We start from the raw sequence: 24,900 nt of genomic DNA, 5'->3' as shown, positions 1-24,900 counted from the left end.
TCTTTCTAGATATCAAATTTTATTAAGATCTGATCACCCGTTCGTAAGTTACAATACCCCATTATTCCTAATTTTTCCGAATTACTCCCCCCCTCAACCCCATCAAAGAAAACGGATCCGGTCCGGTTATGTTAGTCACCTATCTTGGACTAGTGCTTATTCTTTTCACAAGTTTCATCCTGATCTCTCTGCTTTAAGCGTTTTCCAAGATTTCCGGTCCCCCCGCCCCTAATGACACTGGATCCGGTCGGGATTTAAAATAAGAGATCTGATTTTCGAGGTTCTTCTAAATATGAAATTTCATTAAGATACGATCACTCTTTCGTAAGTTAAAAATACCTCATTTTTTAGAATTACCCCCTCCCCCCAACTCCCTCAAATAGAGCAGGTCCGTTCTGGTTATGTCAATCACGCATCTAGGACTTGTGCTTATTTTTCCCACCAAGTTTCATCCCGTTCCCTCCACTCTAAGCGTTTTCCAAGATTTTAGGTCCCCTCCCTCAATTCCCGCCAATGTCACCGGATCCAGTCGGGATTTAAAATAAGAGCTCTGAGACACGATATCCTTCTAAATATTAAATTTCATTAAGATCTGATCACCCATTTGTAAGTTAAAAATACCTCATTTCTCCAGATTTTTCAGAATTAACCCTCCCCACCCAACAGAGCAGATCCGTTCCGGTTACGTCAATAACGGATCTAGGTCTTCTGCTTATTTTCCCACCAAGCTTCATCCCGATCCCTCCACTCCAAGCGTTTTCCAAGATTTTAGGTCCCCCCCCAACACCCCCCAATGTCACCAGATCTGGTCGGGATTTAAAATAAGAGCTCTGAGACACGATATCCTTCCAAACATCAAATTTCATTAAGATCCCATCACCCGTTCGTAAATTAAAAATACTTCATTTTTTCCGAATTAACCGGCCCCCACTCCCTCCCAGATGGTCAAATCGGGAAAACGACTATTTCTAATTTAATATGGTCCGGTCCCTGATACGCCTGCCAAATTTCATCGTCCTAGCTTACCTAGAAGTGCCTAAAGTAGCAAAACTGGAACAGACCAACAGAATTTGCGATCGCTATGTCACTTGGTTAATACCAAGTGCCATAAAAAAGAATTTCGGACATTCACCGGTGAGCGTCGACACTAACCAGATTTCCGGTATTCACGGTAACAAAGATATAAGATAAAAATTAGAATAGCCAAGAGATAGATTGTTTTGTAGAGGTTGAGACAAAGTTTCTGCAGAAAAGAAAAATATGTTTCGGAACAAAATTAGGATCCTCGAAGCCAGGGTAATAACAGTAATGAGGCATAGCTCTGAAACACGGTAGCTTCGAAAGGCTGAAGCATACCGGCTGGATCTTTTGCACAGGTGTTATCTAAGAATAAATTTAGGTACTTGTTTAATTGACCGTATCAAACAATGATCTGTAAAAACAAGAATGGGGTTCGATCCTACTTTCTAGGACCATTGGTGAAAGAAAGTGAAGAAAGTTAAATCACGTTTTATAGTTACTGAAAACCGTGATTTTTAGCAGCCCATCGGGGTCCAAATGAATCCAGGATGTCATCAAATGGGGTAGGAAGACATAATGAGAAACGATTCAAAAGAAATAGGAAATTTTATGGGAGGGAACAATAGGTGAAGCTTTGAACATTTTGGAAAGGAGTAGGAGCGTGCTTAAATTGGTTGGCACTGCTACGTGTTGTTTAGCAGTTAAAACAGATTCGGTGGAGATCTTCAAACTGTAGCATATTCCAGATTTACAAACTGTTTGTAATTACGAAACAAAATGAAGATTTGAAAATCGACAGGCCAGGCAGGTCTGATATTCCCAATTGATATTGGGAACATAAATTTTTGGGCTAATGAAAAAAGGGCACTGAAAAAGAAACAAGGACCCTGTGTTCGGTTTATATTTTCCCTTTTTATATGAAAACCAAGTACATAAGGCTTCAGTAATCCAAAACATACGCATACATACTTTTTTCTATAGTTAATATTTACCACCCATTTCCTTGCACTCATAGCCATAGATCAACTGGTACCTTAAGCTTTTCCATTTCTTATCTGGTTTTTTGAAATGCTTAGAAGTTTCTAACCTCTAACACGTTATTTTATTTTTTTACTTGCAGAAACATTTACAATGTTTATTTGAGTTTCTTATCTTTGTCTGCCTTATAATGAAGGTCTTAAAACTGTTTTGTTTCTTTACTATTTCTATACATACGACTGCAGTAACATCTGTCTTGTAACGTAAACATTTTGATTAACCATAGTCGCGTTATCTAAAAAGTTAAATTCAAATGGGGATTGACTAACTTTCTCCAGTTACAAAAATACTGGTCGAATTTAAACACTCAAGGCTCTGGAAGAATATATGGTAGAATAAAAAAATACACTTTATTACGTCCCATTCCGCTAAGACAAAAAACAAAACTGTGAAAATATAGCTATATAAGTGATTGATCTGAATTAAAAGTCTCATTCGACGTTGGAAAACACAACTGACTAGATGTCATATAGGACAAATTGGGTATTAAGTAGACAATTCGCTTGGATTCTTCGCTTAACATCTTAGCGCGGTTCGACTTTTGCACTGCTTGTGGTAACATGCTGGAGATAGTAGGCAAACTTAGGAAATCCTCAATATCCACTGACTTATCCAGCTTATAAGTGCTTCCTCTTGTCTTCTCAGCGTCTACAAGTTAAGAATGAAAATGAAAATTCTGATAGGAGATAAATCACAGATAATTATCACAGTAAGAAAGTAATACCGTTCTTAGCGTAAAAGATGCTTTTTTTGTATTTACAATTCAAATTAGGTGAATAAAACAAGGGAGGGCTGGTAATTTTAGGTCTAATTCTCTTCTTAAAAGATGGCCATTTGCAAAGGAGAGCCAAAAATTTTTTTGAAGTCTTATAAATTTTTGACTGCAAATGGATCTTTTTTAATATCTCATGACCAATCGAGTCCACCATCGGTCAATGTTGCCACATGTCACCGTTAATCAAGGACGTACAAACGTGCCTTCTTGATTGAATTGTCAGATCCGATCCGATAATGTACAAGTTCACACTTCCTGGGAAAGAAAGAATAAAAAGTCAAAAAAATTAAATACAATTCCGACAATTAGAGTTTTAAATTAGCAATTTCATGGATTAGTTAAGTAAAAAACTATTTATGTAAAAAATGACTAAATTACAAAATCTCTTTTTGATTTGAAACAAAGAAGTTAAAAACCTCGATTACAACAGCTATATTGATTGCTTGATTCAATGAGAATTCTACTGCACAAATTCAAATCTGACACAAATTGTCAAGTAGAAAATCTGATTGTTTCGGAATAATAATTTGATGCCACGTTGCCACTACGGTCAGTTCTTAAAGTGCTACAATTGCCCAAATTTGTATGCTACAGGGCGATTTTTGGTGCTAAAGTTAAAAATTGACTGTAATTGTGCTAAATAGCACTATCGTGCTACAAGTAGCAACCCTAAGCACAAGCTACACTTAATACAATAGTGCACAGGTGGTCAACCCTGTCTGATGCAGATAGGTTGGGTGCAAAAGGTCTAGGCTGTTCTGATGTTTGTTGGGGTTCACCACCTTAGTCCCCGTTCTTCGTTTCTCTCCCCAGAAAAGAAGTCTTTCTTGAGTGGCATCATAGTGACGGCACGGTAAACCTTGACACAAGTATTTCTATTAAGAACCTTGACTGCAAACAGCTTTGCAGAATGACCTCAGGAAGCAGCACCTTTCGAGGGAAATATAGCCTAGTTAACGAGACCGTCACATTGAGTCTTCAAAATCCAGATTGTATATTGAAGTAGCCTTCAGATACAAGCAAAATTTTTATTCAATAAAAGCAAAAGGGTTGACCCGGTTCGTACATTTCAAGGAAATAAAATAAAATAAACAAAATTAGACAAAAAAAGAAGAAAAAACCTTTTAAATACAACAAAAATAAAGCAAATACAAACCACCGAAAGGAAAAATAGAACACTGCTCCGTGCCCAAAACTGAAATTTTCATAATTTTACACTTGAATGAAATTCACGTTCTTAAACTTTTTGCATGAAAAGCTTTTTCTTCAAGAATCTAAATGAGCAAAAATGTGTAAAAAGGTGACTGGCTGAATAGTGCAGCTTTATTATCATACTCAATGCACAGAGATTGCGACATTTTCTGTCCGACCCCTGTCAACTCTTCTCTACCTCTTTTGGAGAAAAATTGGCCTCTGGAAAAAGCGACCAAAAGAAAATGTTTTTAAAAGAATTTGATGACTAAGAATCTGTACAAATCCAAGAATAGCTGAATAGAATGGATTCATTTTGCATCTAGATCTAGAGGTGCGTTTCTGATCTAGAGGTGCTGCTTTTACTAGTCTCCTCTGCAACTACCTCCTACGAAGTAAAACAGCCTCTGAAAATTTAACCTTTAGAAATGAATTTTCATCGATAGAGGAATCTTCTTTCTTTATAGCTCATTTGAAAAACAATTCTAAGCATACCCTTTCGCTTGGGGGATGACAAAGTGATATTCATACTTTTCAATTAGAAACGAGAAATAAATACAAGTTTGTGACTTTTGGCGCATGCATTTCCTGTAATTACTGTAATTAATCAAAGCTTTTGGTGATCAACATTTTAATAAAATCGCCTATTTAAGCCACATGAGAATACGGGTTATTTGATAAGTAATTTTAGGTCACCAATAAGCGAGGCATAGCTGTTCTACTGAGGAAGGGTTGATCGACTCCTCGACATTTGCAACATCCAAGAACCTACTTCAACACCCACTGCATACACCAAATGTCATCGTTCTTTTCTGCTAACCATGAAAATATGCAGTATTGTTTATGACAAAAAATAAATAAAGAGCCCAAAAGAAAACAACAACAAAAAGTACTTATTATCAAACATATAGGAAAAAGATCCAATCAAGTTCTGGATCATCTCTTTCTTCAAAAAAAAAAGATCCAATCGAAATCCAATAGAACGAAAAAAGATCCATTAGAACTTGAACTTGATCCTCTCTTTCCTCGAAAAAAAGATCCAATAGAACTTGAACTTGATCCTCTCTTTCCTCGAAAAAAAAGATCCAATCAAGTTCTGGATCATCTCTTTCTTCGAAAAAAAGATCCAATCGAAAACCAATAGAACGAAAAAAGATCCAATAGAACTTGAACTTGAACTCGATCCTCTCTTTCCTCGAAAAAAAGATCCAATCAAGTTCTGGATCATCTCTTTCTTCGAAAAAAGATCCAATCGAAATCCAATAGAACGAAAAAAGATCAAATAGAACTTGAACTTGATCCTCTCTTTCCTCGAAAAAAAGATCCAATCAAGTTCTGGATCATCTCTTTCTTCGAAAAAAGATCCAATCAAGTTCTGGATCATCTCTTTCTTCGAAAAAAGATCCAATCGAAATCCAATAGAACGAAAAAAGATCCAATAGAACTTGAACTTGATCCTCTCTTTCCTCGAAAAAAAGATCCAATCAAGTTCTGGATCATCTCTTTCTTCGAAAAGAGATCCAATCGAAATCCAATAGAACGAAAAAACATCCAATAGAACTTGAACTTGAACTCGATCCTCTCTTTCCTCGAAAAAAAAAGATCCAATCAAGCTCTGGATCATCTCTTTCTTCGAAAAAAGATCCAATCGAAATCCAATAGAACGAAAAAAGATCCAATAGAACTTGAACTTGATCCTCTCTTTCCTCGAAAAAAAGATCCAATCAAGTTCTGGATCATCTCTTTCTTCGAAAAAAGATCCAATCGAAATTCAATAGAACGAAAAAAGATCCAATAGAACTTGAACTTGATCCTCTCTTTCCTCGAAAAAAAGATCCAATCAAGTTCTGGATCATCTCTTTCTTCGAAAAAAGATCCAATCGAAATCCAATAGAACGAAAAAAGATCCAATAGAACTTGAACTTGATCCTCTCTTTCCTCGAAAAAAAGATCCAATCAAGTTCTGGATCATCTCTTTCTTCGAAGAAAGGTCCAATCGAAATCCAATAGAACGAAAAAAGATCCAATAGAACTTGAACTTGAACTCGATCCTCCCTTTCCTCGAAAAAAAGATCCAACCAAGCTCTGGATCTTCTCTACCCTCAAAAATTGATCTAAATTGGCGGATTAATAGGCATACTGCATAAGGTTGTCCTTGTCCGGCAACCGTCTAATGCCAAACGAAAAGCACATCGTCCCCGAATGAGGCGAGAGGAGGTCAGATTTAAGCGAAGTGGGAACTTCCTGGGAAGGTATAAAGAAGGGGGCTTAAACAGATTGGGAAAGAGGATCGTGTGTACTTGTTTTGGCCTCAGGTGGCTTGGTGCTGCGGTGAGTTGTCAGTAGTAGTAGTATTGATGATGGAGGTTTCTGTAGCGGTTGCGTTACCTCATATTTTGTACATTTCGCCGTTATGGAAAAATATTAGCTAGGAAAAATTAAGTTGCTAATGAGAGTATTCTCCAGGCATCTGAACTTTTGAATACACATTCCAGTATGTGCAATTAATCCATATTTAATGAAGAAATGTTCAATGCCTGGTCCTTTTTTTTTTGCTGTAGAAGAATTGCTACCAAAGAGTCTTTTCCTTTACTGAAAATATGTTTCTGAAATAAATTTGAAATCAGTTTAATAATAAAAGGGAAAAGATATTTCTAAAAACAAAACAGGAAGAGAGAGGGTGGGAGAGATAATTGCGCTATCAAAAGAAATATTAGATGTTTTTTTTCAAACAATTGATACTGTCCAAAATCTTTGTTTTATCACTAGTTAAATTTCAAGAAAAGAAAGAAAAAAACTTTTTAAAAAGACTTCAAGGTTTTGAGTTGACTAGTCGGAAGAGTCAAATTTCAGAGAAATTGCTTACCATCACGATTCGGTTCTTTTGGTAATTTTCCAGGATTGAGATTCAAAGGAAGTGACCTATGTGGCTGACTTTGTATGAACGCAGAAAGTTTACATGATTCATCTGACATCTGAAAGGGAAATAAACCATCAATAAATAAATTTTGAAGTATAGATAGCAAGCATTATTAAGAAATTAGGAAAATTAGAAAGAAAAACTCAAGTTAAAAAAATAAATGCATAAGCCAAATATAATTGATGTCACATCTGACTATGTTCAGAGTCATTAAGATCGCAGGGCTAACACAGTTCCAAGGAGTCAAAACTAGGGACTTTTTTAGCAGAAAAAGGGACCTTCCTGACGCAAAAAAGGGACCAACAGGGGACCTAGTCCAGCTGCTGCTTACTGTATAAATAACACAATACAACATCATGCTCAATATTCACACTGATCACTCCAAAATCTGAAACCAAGACGGTCAGCAATAATCGCCTGCAGTGTCATCATTTTCTGGAAGGACAGGGGTAATACCAAGATAGTCTGAACGCTTGGCTTTCCACATGGATTTTCTCAACTCAGTTTTCGAACGGCTCCAGGTTTTAAAATTTGCCGAGTAGATGTCAAACAAGATCTTGTAACTGCGTATACACTTCATCGATCAGTGGTTCTTCACGCTGGAATTTCCGAGGGAAATGTATAAAAAATTCAGAGCTGTCTTTCAGGAAATGACATTCTCCTTTCAAAGTCGACTCTTTCAACACTTTTACAATATCTTTCTTAGCACATGATTTCTTCTGACCTTCGTTGTTCTTAGTAAAAAAGTCGTTAAAATACTCGACTAAGGCTGGTCATAGCTCTATCATTCTATTGGCAGCAAGAGCAATCGACAGCCAACGGTTTGGCAGGCCAGGTGTTTGATAAAATTCCACTTGGGAACGCCAGTTTTATCTTGGATTTTTCTATAGTACTTAAATCCGGGAAGACCAGCCATGGAAAAAGTAGTAAACTTTAATTCTGAGCAGGTTTCGCCAAATCCAGCAAGACCCTTTCTAAAAGCCTTGTGCACAAGGTGAATTCTATACGTTCAAACGTCAAGTAGTCCTGCACTGCCAGTTAACATCCGTGTTTCAGGATCAAGCAGCCTAAACAACTTTTTGTTGACGTTCGGTCCATTACACTCTGAGCAGTTTTGAAAGGGACAAGTTCCATTTAAGACAAGCCCCATGGACAATTTTAGGCCCATAGCAATATGCCATGAGGCATCACACAGCTATAACAACCTAATATCAAAAGTTAATAGACTGCATTCACAATACTTCCACAGAATCCCCTTAAAAAGACAAAACGGAACTACCTAACCTTGTAGCTTCACCCACTCTGGAGATGGCACTCTTCTGCCATATGATATTTTGATCTGGCGCATCGCGACAATCCCAATGATACGGCTTGTGTAGCACAGTGGATAGTGCGTTGGAATTCTAACCAATCCCAATAATCCGATATGATCATTAAGAAAAAAAAGGGAGACACAACGATGCACCTGGTTTTTGGATTTGGTAGGGGGAGGGGGCTATAAACCTTTAGTGGAGAGTTCAGATATGGCGATTCCGATGGTATCCTTTTTTTTCTGACATCATTTCTGAGGGATTTCAAGTGTTTTTTTTTCTCAAAATTCTGAAAGAAACATTTCGAGATTACAAATTACTGTTGAGTTAAAAGTGAATAAATGCTATCGCTCTTAGGTTTCTTTTAGTTCAGTTTTTTTTTTTTAGCATTTTTCTTTTCTCTACAAGGTTGCAGCTGCCGCTACAATAATGATATAAAAATTAGGTAGTTATGGGTATATATCAATGGTTACTTCGGTAAATTTATTAGTCCATTAAGAGCAAGCTGAGAAAATATGACGAGCATCCGGTAATACACATCAAAAACAACAAAAAGGAAAAAGCCTTTAAAAGTTTAGGTGACTCGAGAGCTAAAGGGCGTCAAACCTTTTCATACATCATTCTAAAAAAAAAAAAAAAAAAAAAAAAAAAAAACAACTTGGATGCTGTCACCTAAAATTGTTCTGCAGTCATCAGGACACTAAAGGTCACTAACACACTAAAATGACTTCTTGGATGAAGTACTCACATGACTCTTTCAAAAAGAGACTTTTAGGACATGATAGCTGTTTTAGAAACCTTATGGCAGTCCTGACATAGTTATCAACGGCAAAAGATACAGGATCATGTTTGAAAAAACTGATTTATTTATTTCTTCTTCAGGGTAAGTGGAACATACTCGAAAGAGAAAAGGGTTTTCTCGGTTTAAAAACCTCTAAAAACGGCTGTTTGGCCTAGAAAAATAGTGATGTTAACCATGTTTTATTCAAATAAAAACAGTCCAGCTGACACAAAACGAAAGAAAAAAAAAAAACAAGATAAAAGGTGGGACCCTCCAATCACGTCTCCAGTTGAAAATTTACATTTCTCTGTGAAATATCCCGTTCTTAGGCCAAATATTCTATCATTATAGCGTAATTCTAGTGTGATATCAGCAACTAGTATGCCTTCGTTTTTGTACGTGGAGCTCAGTTGTTTTTTTTAGTGCATTAACGATTCCCCTTCAACCCGAACTACAAATTTACGAATGAACATCACTTATTTTTTTATACGCTTATGTTCTTCGTTCTATTTGCGATAATTTTTCCTCCTTGGCACCTTCTTTATAACTGCATTTCCGCTCATCCAGGAGGTCAAAACTATAAACATCTTGGGTTTAGTTTGTTGAAAGTTAGATGACACTGTGATGCATTTGTAAATTTGCAGTTTTGGTTGAACCCAAATGCTTTCACAGTGTCACATAACTCTTAAACATAAAACAAAAGTCAAGCTATGCACAGTTTTGGACTTCCAGTTGAGCCGTAATGCAGTTACAAAGGAAGTACTTGGAAAAATTATCGCAAATCGAGAGATTTAGGGATGATGATTGAGGTACATTCGTAATTTTGCAGTTTCGATTGAGCGGAAATGCAGTTACGAAGGAAGAGCTCGAAAAAATTATCGCAAATAGAACATGAAATATAATCCAACTAAAACAAAATTGACGTAATATTGCAGCATGCAACACACATTGGCTTATGACCACATCTGTTCTTGAGTGACATTCATATTGAAAGAACATGGAATTTAAAGCAATAGATCAAGTTCAAAACAAAGGTACCACTACTAACCATAACTGTTTCCTTAGACTCAATTGATGTTTGACTCTTCTTAGCTCCTTGATCAACGGGGAAGGCCATCCGCTCTGGCTTAAGTGGTGAAAAAGAAAGGTCACTTGCAAAGTCGGGCACATAGATAAAACCCTTGTCGGATTTAATCTGAAAAAAGAACATAACTTTTTTAAGACGAAATCTTTTTCTTCCGCCACTTGGGACAGTTAACACATGCAGTCAATAATTATATCACGTAAATCAAATTAAAACAGTTTTTGCCTCTTAGTGCCATCCTAGGTCCAAATGAAAGGCCTGATAATTTTACGATTTTCCTTAAGCTGTTTGAAATTTATGAAGTTTTTCTTGGCGACAGCACATTTTTGTCAGTGTTGCCACATTAAACCGAGGAAGTAAATAAAACAAAATAATTAGTAAATTTTTACAATGCTTTTCGACCGAAAAACTAAAACATTAACAGTCTTTTGATTCTCAAAGACAACTTCACTTTCAAAGAAAAGCTACAATTTTTGAGCTTTCCGGTATCATATATTAAGCCCCTTTTTGCTGATTTTTTGCCCATGTTTCTTTTTTCATACTTGGAGCACGCCACTACCACAAAATGAATAACTGGGAATGGAAGTCTTTTTCATCAAGGATTACACCCCCGGTTTTCCCTAATCATTACGACAAACATGTGTAAGTTTCCACTTCATCCATTCAAACAGTCAGATTTCATTTCCACTGTCCTTAGTCCTTTAATTCTAAAATAAAAAGATAAAGTACTATTCATAACATTATTAAGAGAATGTGGCAGTCTAGTGAAAAATTATTGACGATCATTATCCGATACTTGGCAATAAACATTTATTGTATTTTCTTTTATATTTTACAGGGATAGACTCGCTAAATACCAACAATGGGAATGTGTGTTTATTCTTTGTCAGGATGTGGGCACTTATGAGCAATAGATTAGGTTTACATCGCACAAGGGTGTCCTGCTCTTGGATGTACACAGAGGTAGGAGGGGAGGTGGGGCTAAAGAACCATTTCCTCCCAAAAAAAATACTTGACTGACCTTTTTTTTTTTACTATGAACACTTCGGTCTTAACTGACGTTGATTTCTTTTTATTTCTGTGTTACGCGAACACACACGTCTTTACTCTGCATTGGCTACGGTTGTAATCTTGTTTTAATTATGTTTTATGAACATAAAACAATTATGATCCATGTCTCTCCTACTTTTTTAAATTTTACCGGGGTTAAAACTCGATTCCATTTGACGAAAATCCATTTTTCCTCTGGGTTCGACACGGACCAATCAAAAGGCGATATTAAAATCTAGTTTGAAAGGAAAGCGAAAAAAAACATATCAGTTTGAGCTTTCACTACGAGTAGAACCGTTCAAAGAGTAAAATTACAATCATCATCTGGTCTTAAAACCTAAAAAAAAAGGCTAGTTGCCCTCCAATCTTTGTGTCACTTAAAAAGGGCACTACAACTTCAATTTCCATTTGAATGAGCCCTCTCCTGATCTTCTAGGACTACTGGTTAAACACAGTCAGCCCTATGAAGAAAATTCTTTTTCTAGAGTTTCGGTTACTATTGGACCGAGCCACTCCTTACGAACTGCTTGATACACTTAATAGTTCGCTACCACTAAGAGTTTGACACATTTAGATAGATTTTTCCTATAGGATGACTGAATGATTTTATTTCGGTGACTAAACCCGTACCAAACATTCTACTATTTAATCTAAAAAACCAAGCCCGAAAATATCTATAATCTCCTGGAAAAAAAACGAATAAAACAAAAAAAAATGTAAAAACAAAAAACTGAGAAAATTCATTAAACGGACGTAGATAAAGAAGAAAAGAAAAAGAAAACTGAAAGAGAACGAAAAAAGAGAGAATTTTTTCTTTAAACAACATCCAGTCTTTTTGGCATTTTAGATCCTACATATACTGCAAAAATAGCTGTATTGCACCTCAATTATTTGAGATGCAATTATTATCTAAGTTTTATTTTATAATAGTTTTCTTTATTAACCTATATTTTATTATTATTTAAGTTAAGAATTATCAGGTTTTTTGACAGAGTTTAGTTTTTTGACAGCATCGGTCGATCCAGCATAGCGAGTGAAACTTACAATATCGTTGCTGTTGCACATAGCCTAAATATTGTCTCACATTTTCAAACTTTTGAAATAATTGCCAAACAACTTCTGTTGAGCTCTTTTTTAAAGGAGGATCATCCCAACAATATGTTTTAAATCACTTCCATCCTCCTGATGTGCATTACCTTGCTAATTCATGGTTTTAGAGCAGTTTAGAAAAAGGTTTTTAGCAATTAACTCAGGGGCGTGAAAATATCAGATATGACCTTTAGACGTAACAGCACTGATACGTGAAAATCGCAATTTTAACAAAATGGTCAGATACCATATATTAGTTTGGATCAGCTAACCTGTAATGCAAAATGAGCAACTTTTGTCAATTTACCTTAGATAAAACGCAAAATGTTTCCTATCCCCATTACCCTCCCTTTACACCCTCCTATGATTGTTATCGTCGGTTCCGAGTCTAATGGCAGTTCAAACATACAAGGAAAATGAGTCTTTAGCTCGCAAAAACAGTTGCTTAGACTTGAGAAACACAACTGTGTTCCCTTTAAGATACAACAAAACATCTCTGTGACCGATTTCTCATCCTATTTTACCTCAACGTAAATCGCTTTTCTTTTCAAAGAAAACATAAAATTAACAAACAAAAAATATAAATAGGGTGAGCGCTATTGTACACCATCCATGGACACTAGAACGTATTATCACAATGACAAACATAGATGCTTCTATAACACATCTATTTTGGTTTCAAATATCCAATTATTGTAGCATGAACATTAATCAGTTTTCTTATGACCAGTTTTATTAACTAAGAGACCCGTTTAGCACGGTGTCTAGACTTGCCATGATCGGATTTCTGACACAGTAAAACAAAACAAAAAGAAATATATTTCTGAAAAGCCATAACATGCTCCAACACTCTTAACAAGAGAAACTACCCCCCCCCCCCAGGAAGAGATCTGTATGAATACAGCACTTTGTATGTAACAATTAATGATGTAATATGTACTTGCTTGTCTTTTCCATTGTCATGATGTAAAGGAAAACTTTATCAGTCGGGTTAAAGCTTTGAAGATATTAGAGGTCAAATAATGTAAAAAAAGGGATTATCCTTGAGCACTTCTTAGACCGAGCCTTGGTGCACGAATTTCTCAATAGTTTTGCCAGATTTGTACTCCTTAAACCTGAGGATAAACAAGTTTGATGAAAGCAAAAGAAGTCAAAAAGTGCTAAAAATCGTGTGTTTGGTGACCTAAATGAGGGTTAATAACTTTCTTAAAAGAGAAATCATGGTAAATACGCGAAAAACTATACAAGTCATTAATTATATACATACCACATTTTTTGGATCAATTCCGACAAACTCAAGAATACTCCTTCCAAATTGCGTGTCATTCCACGACCATTTCACCGTCAGCCCGGACCCATGATCAAAATCTGTGACTTTATCAAAAAAATTAACTTGATCACTGTCTGAAAAAAGATCAATATTTTCGCTATCATCTGTGTTTATGGTGCTGCCATCTTCAGGAAACACGCTTTCTAACAATTGAACGCAAGCTGAAGAAACTAAAGGAATTGGAGATAATCTACCATGAGGCTAAAAAAGAAGTTCCAAGATAAGCTAACAGGACACTTAACAGACAATAGCATGGAAAAACAATCTTTATTTTCCCGAATTATTACTGTCACTTGCTTGCAAATAACAGTTCAGAAAAATAATAATTTAGGCCTCGCATAGTAAACATCATCAAACAGTTCATGGTAACGAACTGTAGTAAGGAGCGACCCAGCTCAATAGTAACCAAAACTCTAAAAAATGGAATGTTGATACCAATACCTACATCAAAAGAATCGCATTTTAATGCTGATTTTAAATATATAAGTTTCATCAAGTTTAGTCTTACCCATCAAAAGTTACGAGCCTGAGAAAATTTGCGTTATTTTAGAAAATAGGGGGAAACGCCCCCTAGAAGTCATAGAATCTTAACAAAAATCACACCATCAGATTCAGCGTATCAGAGAACCCTACTGTAGAAGTTTCAAGCTCCTATCTACAAAAATGTGGAATTTTGTATTTTTTGCCAGAAGGCAGATCACGGATGCGTGTTTATTTGGTTTTTTTTTTTTTCCAGGGGTGATCGTATCGACCCAGTTGTCCTAGAATGTTGCAAGAGGGCTCATTCTAATGGAAATGAAGAGTTCTAGTGCCCTTTTTAAGTGACCAAAAAAATGGAGGGCACCAAGGCCCCCTCCCACGCTAATTATTTTACCAAAGTTAACGGATCAAAATTCTGAGATAGCCATTTTATTCAGCATAGTCGAAAAACCTTATAACTATGTCTTTGGGGACGACTTACTCCCCAACAGTCCCCATGGGAGGGGCAACAAGTTACAAAATTTGACCAATGCTTACATATAGTAATGGTTATTGCGAAGTGTACAGGCGTTTTCAGGAGGATTTTTTTGGTTGGGGGAGGGGTTGAGAAGAGGGGGATATGATGGGGGAACTTTCCATCGATAGTTTGTCATGGAGGAAGGAAATCTCCATGAAGGGAGCGCAGGATTTACTAGCATTATTTAAAAACACAATGAAAAAATTAATACGAAAAAGTTCTTTCAGCTGGAAGTAAGGAACAGCATTAAAACTTAAAACAAACAGAAATTATTACCCCATTTGAGGGGCTCACCTCCTCCTAATACCTCGCTCTTTACGTTAAAGTATTTTTAGTAATTTCAACTATTTATTCTACGGCTTTTGTGATTCTGGGGTCATTCTTAATGAATTGGGACAAAATTTAAGCTTTACTGTAAAGAGCAAGGATCTGACAAGGGGGCGAACCCCCTCATATATGTAATAAAAATATGAGAGTACAAAAGTTCTTTACGTAAGCTAATTTATAAGTTACGTAAATCTTTTACTAATAAAAATATTCGTAAAAAATTAAAAGTTCTAGTTGCCTTTTTAATTGACCAAAAAATCGGAGGGCAACTAGGCTTCCTCCCCCGCTCTTTTTTTCTCAAAATCATTCGATCAAAATTATGAGAAAGCCATTTAGCCAAAAAAAAATGCAAATTTCGTTTTAATTATTCCTCTGCGGAGAGCCAAAATCAAAACATGCATTGATTCAAAAACGTTCAGAAATTAAGATAGACTCATTGGTTTTTGAATAAGATTAAATAAAAAAAAAACAAGTTTTTTTAACTGAAAGTAAGGAGCGACATTAAAACTTAAAACGAACAGAAATTACTTCGTATATGAAAGAGGCTGCTTCCTCATCAACGCCCCGCTCTTTACGCTAAAGTTTTTTACTGTTTTAAAAAGAAGAATTGAGAGACAGAGTCAAACTTTAGCGTAAAGAGTGGGGCGTTGATGAGGAAGCAGCCTCTTTCATATACGAAGTAATTTCTGTTCGTTTTAAGTTTTAATGTCGCTCCTTACTTTCAGTTAAAAAAACTTGTTTTTTTTTTATTTAATCTTATTCAAAAACCAATGAGTCTATCTTACATTTTTCGCAATTTTATAATTTTACAGAAGAATGAAATTAGCGTGTTTTTTTGTAACAATTTTCTTCAAGTATTCAAGTAAGCAAAACACTCGTAAAAATTTACGCGTAGCTGAATAGTAAGTTTTAATTTCTTATATTATAGTATATAAAATTATGTGTGTTTCACGATTCAATCATCATTAGTTATAACTATTTGTTATTATTTTCAGTCAGAGACACGAGAAAATGCAAAATTACAATTAATTTGTTTTCCTATAAGCGTGAATAGATCATAATTTCAGTCCCGTTCATAGTTCATAAAAAGTTTAGAGGCTAAATTTGATGTTATCTGTCATTTTAGGTGGAAGGCAAAAACAAATAAATAGTGATCATTAACACTAATTCAGTATTGGAACGCACCCTGTGTCAAGTAGTCTTAGAGGTAGATGCACCCTGAGATTTCATACTGATTAGGGACTGGTTTTAGGGCCCCAATAAGGAAACAACTAATCATCCGAATTAGGGACCTTTTTATAAATAAGGGACCTCTTCTTCCTTTTTATAAATTAAATACACCTGTGTGGGTGTGACATGAAGGCCCGCTAAAAGAACGTTAGGAGCACAATAGTTTTTTTTTTCACAAAGTCTGACATACCCTTTGGCTCTGGGCATGACGACACTTAATAAAAATGTTTCTTATATCACCTAGGCGATGGATGTTTAGACAATTAGGTGAATAAGAAGGGCAATTTAAGGATTTAAACAAGCTTAAATCACCACCCCCACTCCTCTTGCATAATAAATAAACCTTTACTGTCTTGAACTAAGTCAAATTTAACCGTAGAAAAATCCAAACACTATTAAGTTTTAAATTTTGAAAGATCCAAATATTTGATAAGAAGTAAAAAAAATAATAATAATAAAAAATAAGAAGAGATAAAATAAGAGTCTCTGTAAAACTTGAAGTTAGAAATGGTATTGCATGTTTCTTTGTTGATATCATTTTGTTGAGCCTGGTTTACCAATCCCAAGTTAGCACAGTACCCACTCTACCTAACTATTTTTTTCAAAATATTTTTTTAATTTATTTCCAATAAATGGTGACTATTTAGAGAGAATTTGCGATGTACAGATAAAAAAAAACTCTGTTAAATACGCCATAATTAATATTTTACAATAATCTTCGGATATGTAGGGAAACTTACTGATTAAGGTACAATAATTGATAGGGCATTATAGGAAGTACTAAAATCTAACCTTTGGTTCAACTTTCTCAGCAGTTACTTCTGAAACTTCAACAAAATCTCCAAAATCATCAAAATCTTCATCACTAAAATTCGAGACAGTTTTTGGCTGACTAAAAACATCAAAAGTGGCGAAATTCCCAAAATCTTCTATATGATCAGAGGTATGCAATTTTTTGGTTGAATCCTCATGTTTAGCAACTTGTGGCCTGGTATCAAAGAATTCCTCAAAATCAGCAGAGTGGTCCTGTTCTTTTTGAGCAATTTGTTCATCTTGAGCTACTGATATTTCAATTTTTGGGCTGTCATTAGCAGGTAAATTAGTCAAAGTCAGTAAGGCTGGTCTGGTAGTTTCGTCTGTCATTGGTTTTATCTTTTGATCAGGTTCAATGGAAATTTCTTTTTCTTCTTCCAAAAGCACTTCAGTAGATGTCACAATCTGATCATGTATGACTTCATTTATTCCTAAATCACTATTTTCAAATTGATCAGAGAAGCAATCACTTAAAATATTACTATTCTTATCTTTAACTAATGCACTACTGAGAGGGGGTTGAGCTTCAATCATATTGATATTAGCTTCTGCATCCAAGGGTTGAATGACAATCACGTTAGCAGTCTCCACTTCACCAATACTTAAAACACTATTGTCAGGTAATTCTACTTTAGGGTCGGAATTTTCGTGTCTCTCAGAATTGCTTTCAGAAGAGGTAGAATCATTTATTGGAATCTCACTACTGCAATCGATTGACCTTGGATCTTCAGGAATACCATAATTAGAATTCAATGAAAGTTGCTCATTATCAGTTGATTTTGTTGAAAATTTTCGGGTAATATGGTCTGATGTGTCACTGTGATTGTTTAAGTCAATATATAATTGTGGTTTAATTTCATGGTTTAACGTGGGGTGGAGAGGCAGGTTGATATTTGACTTTGGAATGTCTTCAGGAAAATCTGAAACCATAAAGAAATTGAATGGCTTTTCATTCTTCGTTATGGTACATCCATAGCGTGCGACAATACATCCATGGCGATAAATTATGATCAGTATCATATTAAAAACATTTATTAGTCATAAAATCTAAAATTGTAATGATCGGAAGATAAGTTTTCAGACTACTCAAAAATTATTGTTTTTACTGCCATCTATTTAATACCCTCATAAAAACCTCATCTTTCTTTAATACAGTCAAAAAATTATACAGTGACAATATATGTTATTTTTAATCCATGATTTATAAATTTATCAAGTGGTGCTATGTTGCAAGTATGAAAAAATTGCGAAATAGAATTCCTTTAAACCAAAGATTCATTTTCTTCACAGATAAAGGCTGGGTTATACGCAACGCTGGAAGAGTTTTTTTCACGGCCAACTATCGAAACATGGGTAGCATATTTCGAACTTGGTCGTAAAGAAAGCCCACGACACTGATGTTTTTAGAAGACCAAAATCATCGACAACCAGACAAACGGTCCGGAAAAACCACAACCCCATAGCCTATGACTTACTACCAATAATATTGGCGAAATAAGAAAATATGACACAGACGATTCAACGATCTTAAACGCAAGATTATTGGTAAGGTCGATCCCGCGTTTACTGACTTCTAGTCCAACTATGCACGTTATGAGGAAAATGGTTTGTTTTCTGAGTCTTACACAACTGAATTTTTGCTAGAATTTTTATTTATTGACACCTCCCCCCTCCCTCAATGTACACAGCCACAGCAGAGACATTGCAGAGGCAGAAACAAGCAAGTGGTAATATTGGATCAACAGCAAAACCATAAGAAAATTGAGCACCTGAGTACCAAGAACATAAGTAAATGGATTTCTGACGATATTCTGTTGTGATGTATAACGAACTGTTCTTACAACTTTGTTTCTCTGTTATTAGGGTTGAAATATATAATCCCACCCCTGCTTTTTAGTGTTAAGTTTAGCACGGTTAACAGCAGAATACAACTGTCTGCCCCGCCACACATACACAGGGAAAAAATATCGTTATGTATATAGAATTTATTCTCCTCTTATACTACAAGTTATATCTGTTTTACTTTAAAAAAAAAACTTTGGATTATACTGTGTCTTGGGAAAGCAGTTCCCAGGAATTAATAGCTGTGTTTGTTACCAAATTAATACCTATTTTCATATATTCTATGCAGTCTTACAAGTACAAAAGGAGTGGAATCAGGAGCTTGAAAAAACTCTATTAGCTCTTAATTTAGGCAGTACATCCATTTTAAAAGAAACTCTCATATTTAGTCTGTAAAGCAATTTGCAACAGTTTCACTCACCAAGAACGACAGCTTTCTGAGCTAGCAAAAAACTCTCAATATGCCACTCCGTTGTAACTTTCTTTTCTAAAGACCCTTTGGTTTTGCATTCAAATTAAATCTTCAGTTTTAACGCAACTGTAAGAGCTGAAGAAGTGGACGATTTAAATGGGTCACAGTCAGTCTCATCGGCGCAAGAGTGACGGTAAATTCAAGTGAAAACGAGATTGTTCATAATTATTACGGTTTTTTTTTTTAAGTGAAGCTTAAGTGCGACCTGGGCATTGTGTAACCAGGGTTTCGGTAGTTTTGGTACGATTGCGTCACCAATGGGTTAGATTTGTTATTTCTGGATAAAAATCATCTGAGAAACTTCTTCTTATAACGATTCTTCAAGAAATCTTCTTGACCACATGCAGCCCCTAAGGCATTTACCAAATAAAAGATATAGACTCAGGCTAGAAAAGAGAAGGAAGGAAGGAAGAATGGGAAAAAACTTAAACGTCCTTCCTTGGAAAATGAAGCTGCATATGAGAAATGAACCGATTTTCTAAATTTCACTTTAATACAACTTCGAGTTTAAACTATATCAACGTATTTCTTAATTATCAAATCCATAATCCGTCACTTGGCAAAGAGTTCTTTTTACCAATATGTTAGTATGAACCAGTATTTCTTGTTCGCGTGTCTCTAAAGTCCAGTTCCAATGCATGCGTAGTCCAATTCACACTTACACCTAGACGTTTTTGTCTAGTCTTAATCATAACCAAACATTATGTGTTTTTTCTTTTACACTGTGTCCTAGTTGGTCCGAAATGATGATGCCTAGCTAGGAAAACATGTAAACAGGGTTTAACTAAAGATAATTTACAAATGATTGCAAAATTTTCAAATAGAATAAAATTTCAGCATTGTATTTGTAAAGGCACTTTCTCAGACAGAGGAATCCTCTGCTCTGATTGGTAATTCCAACACTGGGCAATTCTATATCCGAGGAAACTGAATTTAGTCTTTTTCCGTGTTTTGTAATTAACAAAAAAAAGAATAAAGAGTAGACCTTTTTTTAGCGGCAAATATGTAATAGCTATGTCACCTTTCCTCTTATAATTGCAATTTTAACTAATGGTACAGTGAAACATTTCATCTAATCTTATTTAAAAGGACACTTGGACTTCTTTAAGTGTCTACCTTTATAAGTTGAAGAGGATTACTTTTCATGTCTGAAACAAGACAGTTATGCTTTCTGTTGTCAGGTAACAATGAAAAATGATATTTTCAAGAATTAAATTTCAAACTCATAGTACTTGGCCTGCCCAAAAATGTGATCAGATCACTTTGAAAGCTGGCAGAAGCATGTTCCTGCTAGTTCGGTGATATCCCATCATAAAGCATACACAATGATTATAAAGTAATTGCGTTTTTTTTTAATTTTTATAAAGACTTTTGATGTGGTTAACCCTTACCTTTTATTTAAATTTTACTGTATATAAATCCATTGAAATACTTTTTAGTCACTTTGAAAGCTGGCAGAAGCATGTTCCTGCTAGTTCGGTGTTATTCCGTCATAAAGCATACATAATGATTATAAAGTAAGTGCATTTTTTTTTATAAAGACTTTTGATGTGGTTAACCCTTACCTTTTATTTAAATTTTACTGTATATAAATCCATTGAAATACTTTTTAGTCTTTCAAGAGTTTTTTCTATCTGATAGGAGGCAACATGTGACTGACTAATATTACATACTGGTAATACATTATTTAGAGTTCCATGGAGGTCAGTTCTGATTTTTTTTTTCTTTTTTTTGTCATTTGTAAATGAGCTACACTAACCAACTTCAGTTAATGGTTTCTGTGTTACTGACCTGGTAAAAAAAAAAAAAAAAAAAACTTGTCAGTATATTTACACCCTTATATAATAATGATACTCAAATTTTGCAAATAGCAAATTTATTAACAACAACATTGGTTAGGTCCCTAAAGCTTAGAAGCTTAGTTAAGGGTTAGCGAGCTATATTTCTGTATTTGTAAATTGAAACTTATAGTTTCCATTAGATCTATGAATTATTGCCCTTGGATTACAGGAATACAAAAGGAAAATGGTAAGATATCAAAACTTGCATGCTACTCAGGGACTTTAAGAATGTATAGAGTATGATGTTTAAAGATGCATGCATTTCCAATTCTTTCTTGAAAGTTGCAGCAGATATTTGTTATTCTAAATGGCTGGTAGTTCTCTGCCTATACTACCCTTTTTGATGATAGATTCACATGGGCAATCAGCCAAACCTAGGGTCAGACAAATATTTATTAAAATCAGAAGCAACTCAATTTCACAACAAAATAAATGCTAATATATTATTGTATAAACTGTGTTTAATGGGAAAATACTGTGTTTAATGTATATTTACACCCTATGTAAACAGTTACACTAGATGACAAATAAAAACTTTTTTGAACCAAAAACTTCAATTATTGCTCTTATATAACTCACATCAAACCAAATTGAGTTGGTGGTAGAATTTATTAGCTAACAAATTGCCAAAAGTTCAGCACATTGAAAACCTTCAAAATTCACAGGACATGTGCCCAATTGAAGTTCTGTAAAATCCCCTTTTAAGAGAACTCTAGAAAAAACCCTAAAAGAGGTGTAAATACAAGATACAATCAATTTTGACACCCCATTTCCCTAACTGGCTGCTCTACCACCATTGGAAGGAATTCTTAGCTGTTTCTAGGACAATGATTAACCTCTATTGATATCAAAATCTATTTAATTTTTACTATATTCTCCATACTATTGCTGTGAAATGGAAGTAAAATTTGCAAGAAAGAGATATATGTTTTTTTTTTAAGCCTTACCTGGATCAAACTTCTCATCCAGAACAGAAAATTTGCCAAAATCACTAAATTGATCATCCTCATCATCATCTTCATGTAAGTTTTCCTCAAATGGTGGAGGGGAAGATGAGAACATTGGAGGAATGCTGCTATCCATTTCCTAACTCTGGAAGAGGAACTGATTAAAAAATTGCCTAAAGACAACAAAGAAAGCATAAATGAATATATAGCATTGTAATCAGTTTTTTGCATAAAGTTTGTTCTCCTTCTTGTTGTTTAATTTTTTTATTATTTTTTTTGCAGTAATATATCTTTAGATGATGGAGGAATCCAAAATATTGGCCATACAGATTGATTTATTGATTTTAAAAAAATGTCATTAATGGCAGACACTGACACTGGCAAGACAGATTGATTTAATAGGAACTTATTGATTTTCTCACCTAGCTATCAAGAGCTTGTTATGCATTTTTTTCACAAAGTCTGTTTCTTGTCCTTCTCTATATTGCCTGTTTTCTTGTTTTTGTCCTGGTGAAAGAAACCCAGGATTTTACAAGGAGGATAATTTTTTTTTTTTTTTTTTTAAGCACAAATAGGATGACTACTATGCAAAGAAAAAGATATAACTAGAATATCTAGATATTTGCTTTTTATGTGTTTTTCTTGAGTGCTTTTTAGAGGAGAAAATTCTTTATGGGGAGGGGGTCCCTTGTCTATCAGTTGTGTGGTATTTTTTTAAAGAATGGGCTATGAATCCTGTTCAAACATCTTTGTCTGACTAGTATTAACAATTCCAAGTGGATATTCACACTTTAAACCAATTAGTCTCCTCATAGGGCCAAATTTGTTTATCAACTGAAAGATTAAACTGTCAGTGCTTCCTCCACCCAGTGATTCAAAAAACCAACTTGACAAAGAGTGGGGGAAGAAGCAGTGGAGGTTTGACTGGCAGTCATCAACTCAAGAGCACTACAGATCTGGAAGACCTTAAAGCTTTCAGATGGATTAAGGTGATTAAGTAAGGTAAGGTGATAGGCTATAAGCCTAAGCAAGTAGTCTAGGGTAGGACTATTTTAGGATTTTTCAAAGTGGTTTTCAGAATGTTAGTGTTTCCTTTGGTGAATGTTTAGTTTCATCATAAGCTGTCTAAAATGTGTATTACTGCATATAGCAAGATTCTGATGATTGTATATTGTTTCTTTGTCATTATTAGAGAAGTGCATCCATTTTTTGGCTTTCTAAGATCCCTCTCTAATGAGACTAAAAATGCATAAAGTGGGCTTGCTTACAGGTAACAAAACCTATAAAGCAAAGTGTATTAGTCCACGGGCCCTGTTGGCTGCAGAACAAGGTGTGCATTCTATATTTATTCCACAAAGAGTGATAAAACTAAAAAAAAACTCAAAGTTTATTAAATAAATATAGAATACAAACCTTACCCTGCTGCCCATAGGGCTAGGTAATGTTATAGTAAAATTATAGTTGATTGACTTTTGTCTATCTCAGAAAGAGGTTAGGTTAGGAAAATGAAGGAGCCCCATCCCCTCTTTTCCCGACTGTTTCCCCATCTGAGATTGAAAGAAGAATTAATAAACTAAGAAAGACAAGTGTTTGTCCTTTGGATATCCCATTTCAAAAAGGGGTAACATTGATATGGCTTAGAATTCTACTCAAATGATAGAGCAGAGAAAAAGCAACTGGTAACAGAAAATTAAGGTAAAATGTTGTTTATTCAAATTTCAATAGGTATAGACATGTCATGTAGGCAAATTTCAGAGCCCTCTAGAGGGAGGAGTGAAGGTGGGTACTTCAAAATACCTTCCCAGGACATACTTTAGCCTTTAGATCCACCCCTGAAAGTTTCATTTTCCTAACCTAACCCCTTTCCAAGATAGCCAAAAGTAAAAAAACTGGAATTTTACCAATATTACCTCTAAGCAAGCCCACTTTATGCATTTTTAGTTTGCCCAATGGAGGAGGAGGGCCAACCAGAAATGGATGTGCTCTTAGAATTAGTATTTCAAAGTAGCCTATTATAATATGGAAACTATGCTGCTTTGCAGTATAGTTTCCATTTTAGACAGCTTGCAATGAAACTAAACATTTACCTTTCCTTCTCAATAGCTGCACTTGCACGCTGATAACAATCAAGCAAAGAATTCATAGGCTATTCTAGCCTATCAAGGACAGAAGGCTAACAGAAAAACTCTAAATTTACCAGAAACACTCAGTGGCAGTTCTAAGTTGGGGAGGGAGTAGTACCCCCAGTTTTTCTGTCATGAAACTCCTTTTATTTCATATTCATGAGGTATACCTTCCCTCCAGACCATGAAGCCCAAAACCACTGCTACAAACAACTTCCCAGATACATAGGCTATTTGAGGTGCAGCCTGAATTCATTTTTTAAATAACTACTTATCAGGAAAGTTCATGAAAGGTAACCTGAATGGATAGTAAAGGTGAAACTGAATACTCTTAATAAATGTTTAAGTAGTCCTAACTACCTCGAAAGAGAAAAGTTGAATGAATTTTCTGCTATTTGTTCTTTAATTGAACTTTTCCAAGATTGCCAACGCCTATTAAAAACTGAGTTGCCGAAAAAAGTGAAAAAGGAACATTTTCTGCATCTGTATTACTACTGTTGTATTACTTATATTTTGTCTGTGAGTTTTGGTGATCCCCAGGAATCTTGCGGGTCTAAAAAACTTGCTGGTCTAGGATGCTTACCTCATCATCCATGAAAGCAAGAGATTCAGTTGGGTTTGTCTCTTTGGTATAGCTATTTATTAAAAGAGAACCTTTAATCTTTGGTGCAAAGTAATCTTCCTTTTAATATGGGAGACCAATTTGCAAAATCACCGAAT

General features: G+C 35.1%; 1 protein-coding gene across 1 annotated transcript; it reads right to left on the bottom strand.

The window, feature by feature from the left end:
• Positions 1-2,389: 2,389 nt before the first annotated feature.
• Positions 2,390-24,598, bottom strand: LOC136027381 (uncharacterized). Its single transcript, XM_065704567.1, has 7 exons — positions 24,541-24,598; positions 22,058-22,202; positions 16,935-17,875; positions 13,526-13,789; positions 10,084-10,230; positions 6,891-6,999; positions 2,390-2,706 (listed from the first exon to the last, which is right to left on the bottom strand). The coding sequence occupies exons 2-7, from the start codon at positions 22,191-22,193 to the stop codon at positions 2,459-2,461; spliced, it is 1,845 nt and encodes a 614-aa protein (XP_065560639.1). The 5' UTR covers positions 22,194-22,202; positions 24,541-24,598; the 3' UTR covers positions 2,390-2,458.
• Positions 24,599-24,900: the final 302 nt, after the last annotated feature.

This window comes from Artemia franciscana, chromosome 5 (genome assembly GCF_032884065.1).
Source record: "Artemia franciscana chromosome 5, ASM3288406v1, whole genome shotgun sequence".
In the NCBI taxonomy this organism is placed as follows: Eukaryota; Metazoa; Arthropoda; class Branchiopoda; order Anostraca; family Artemiidae; genus Artemia; species Artemia franciscana.
This window is presented reverse-complemented; position numbering and strand designations above follow the sequence as displayed.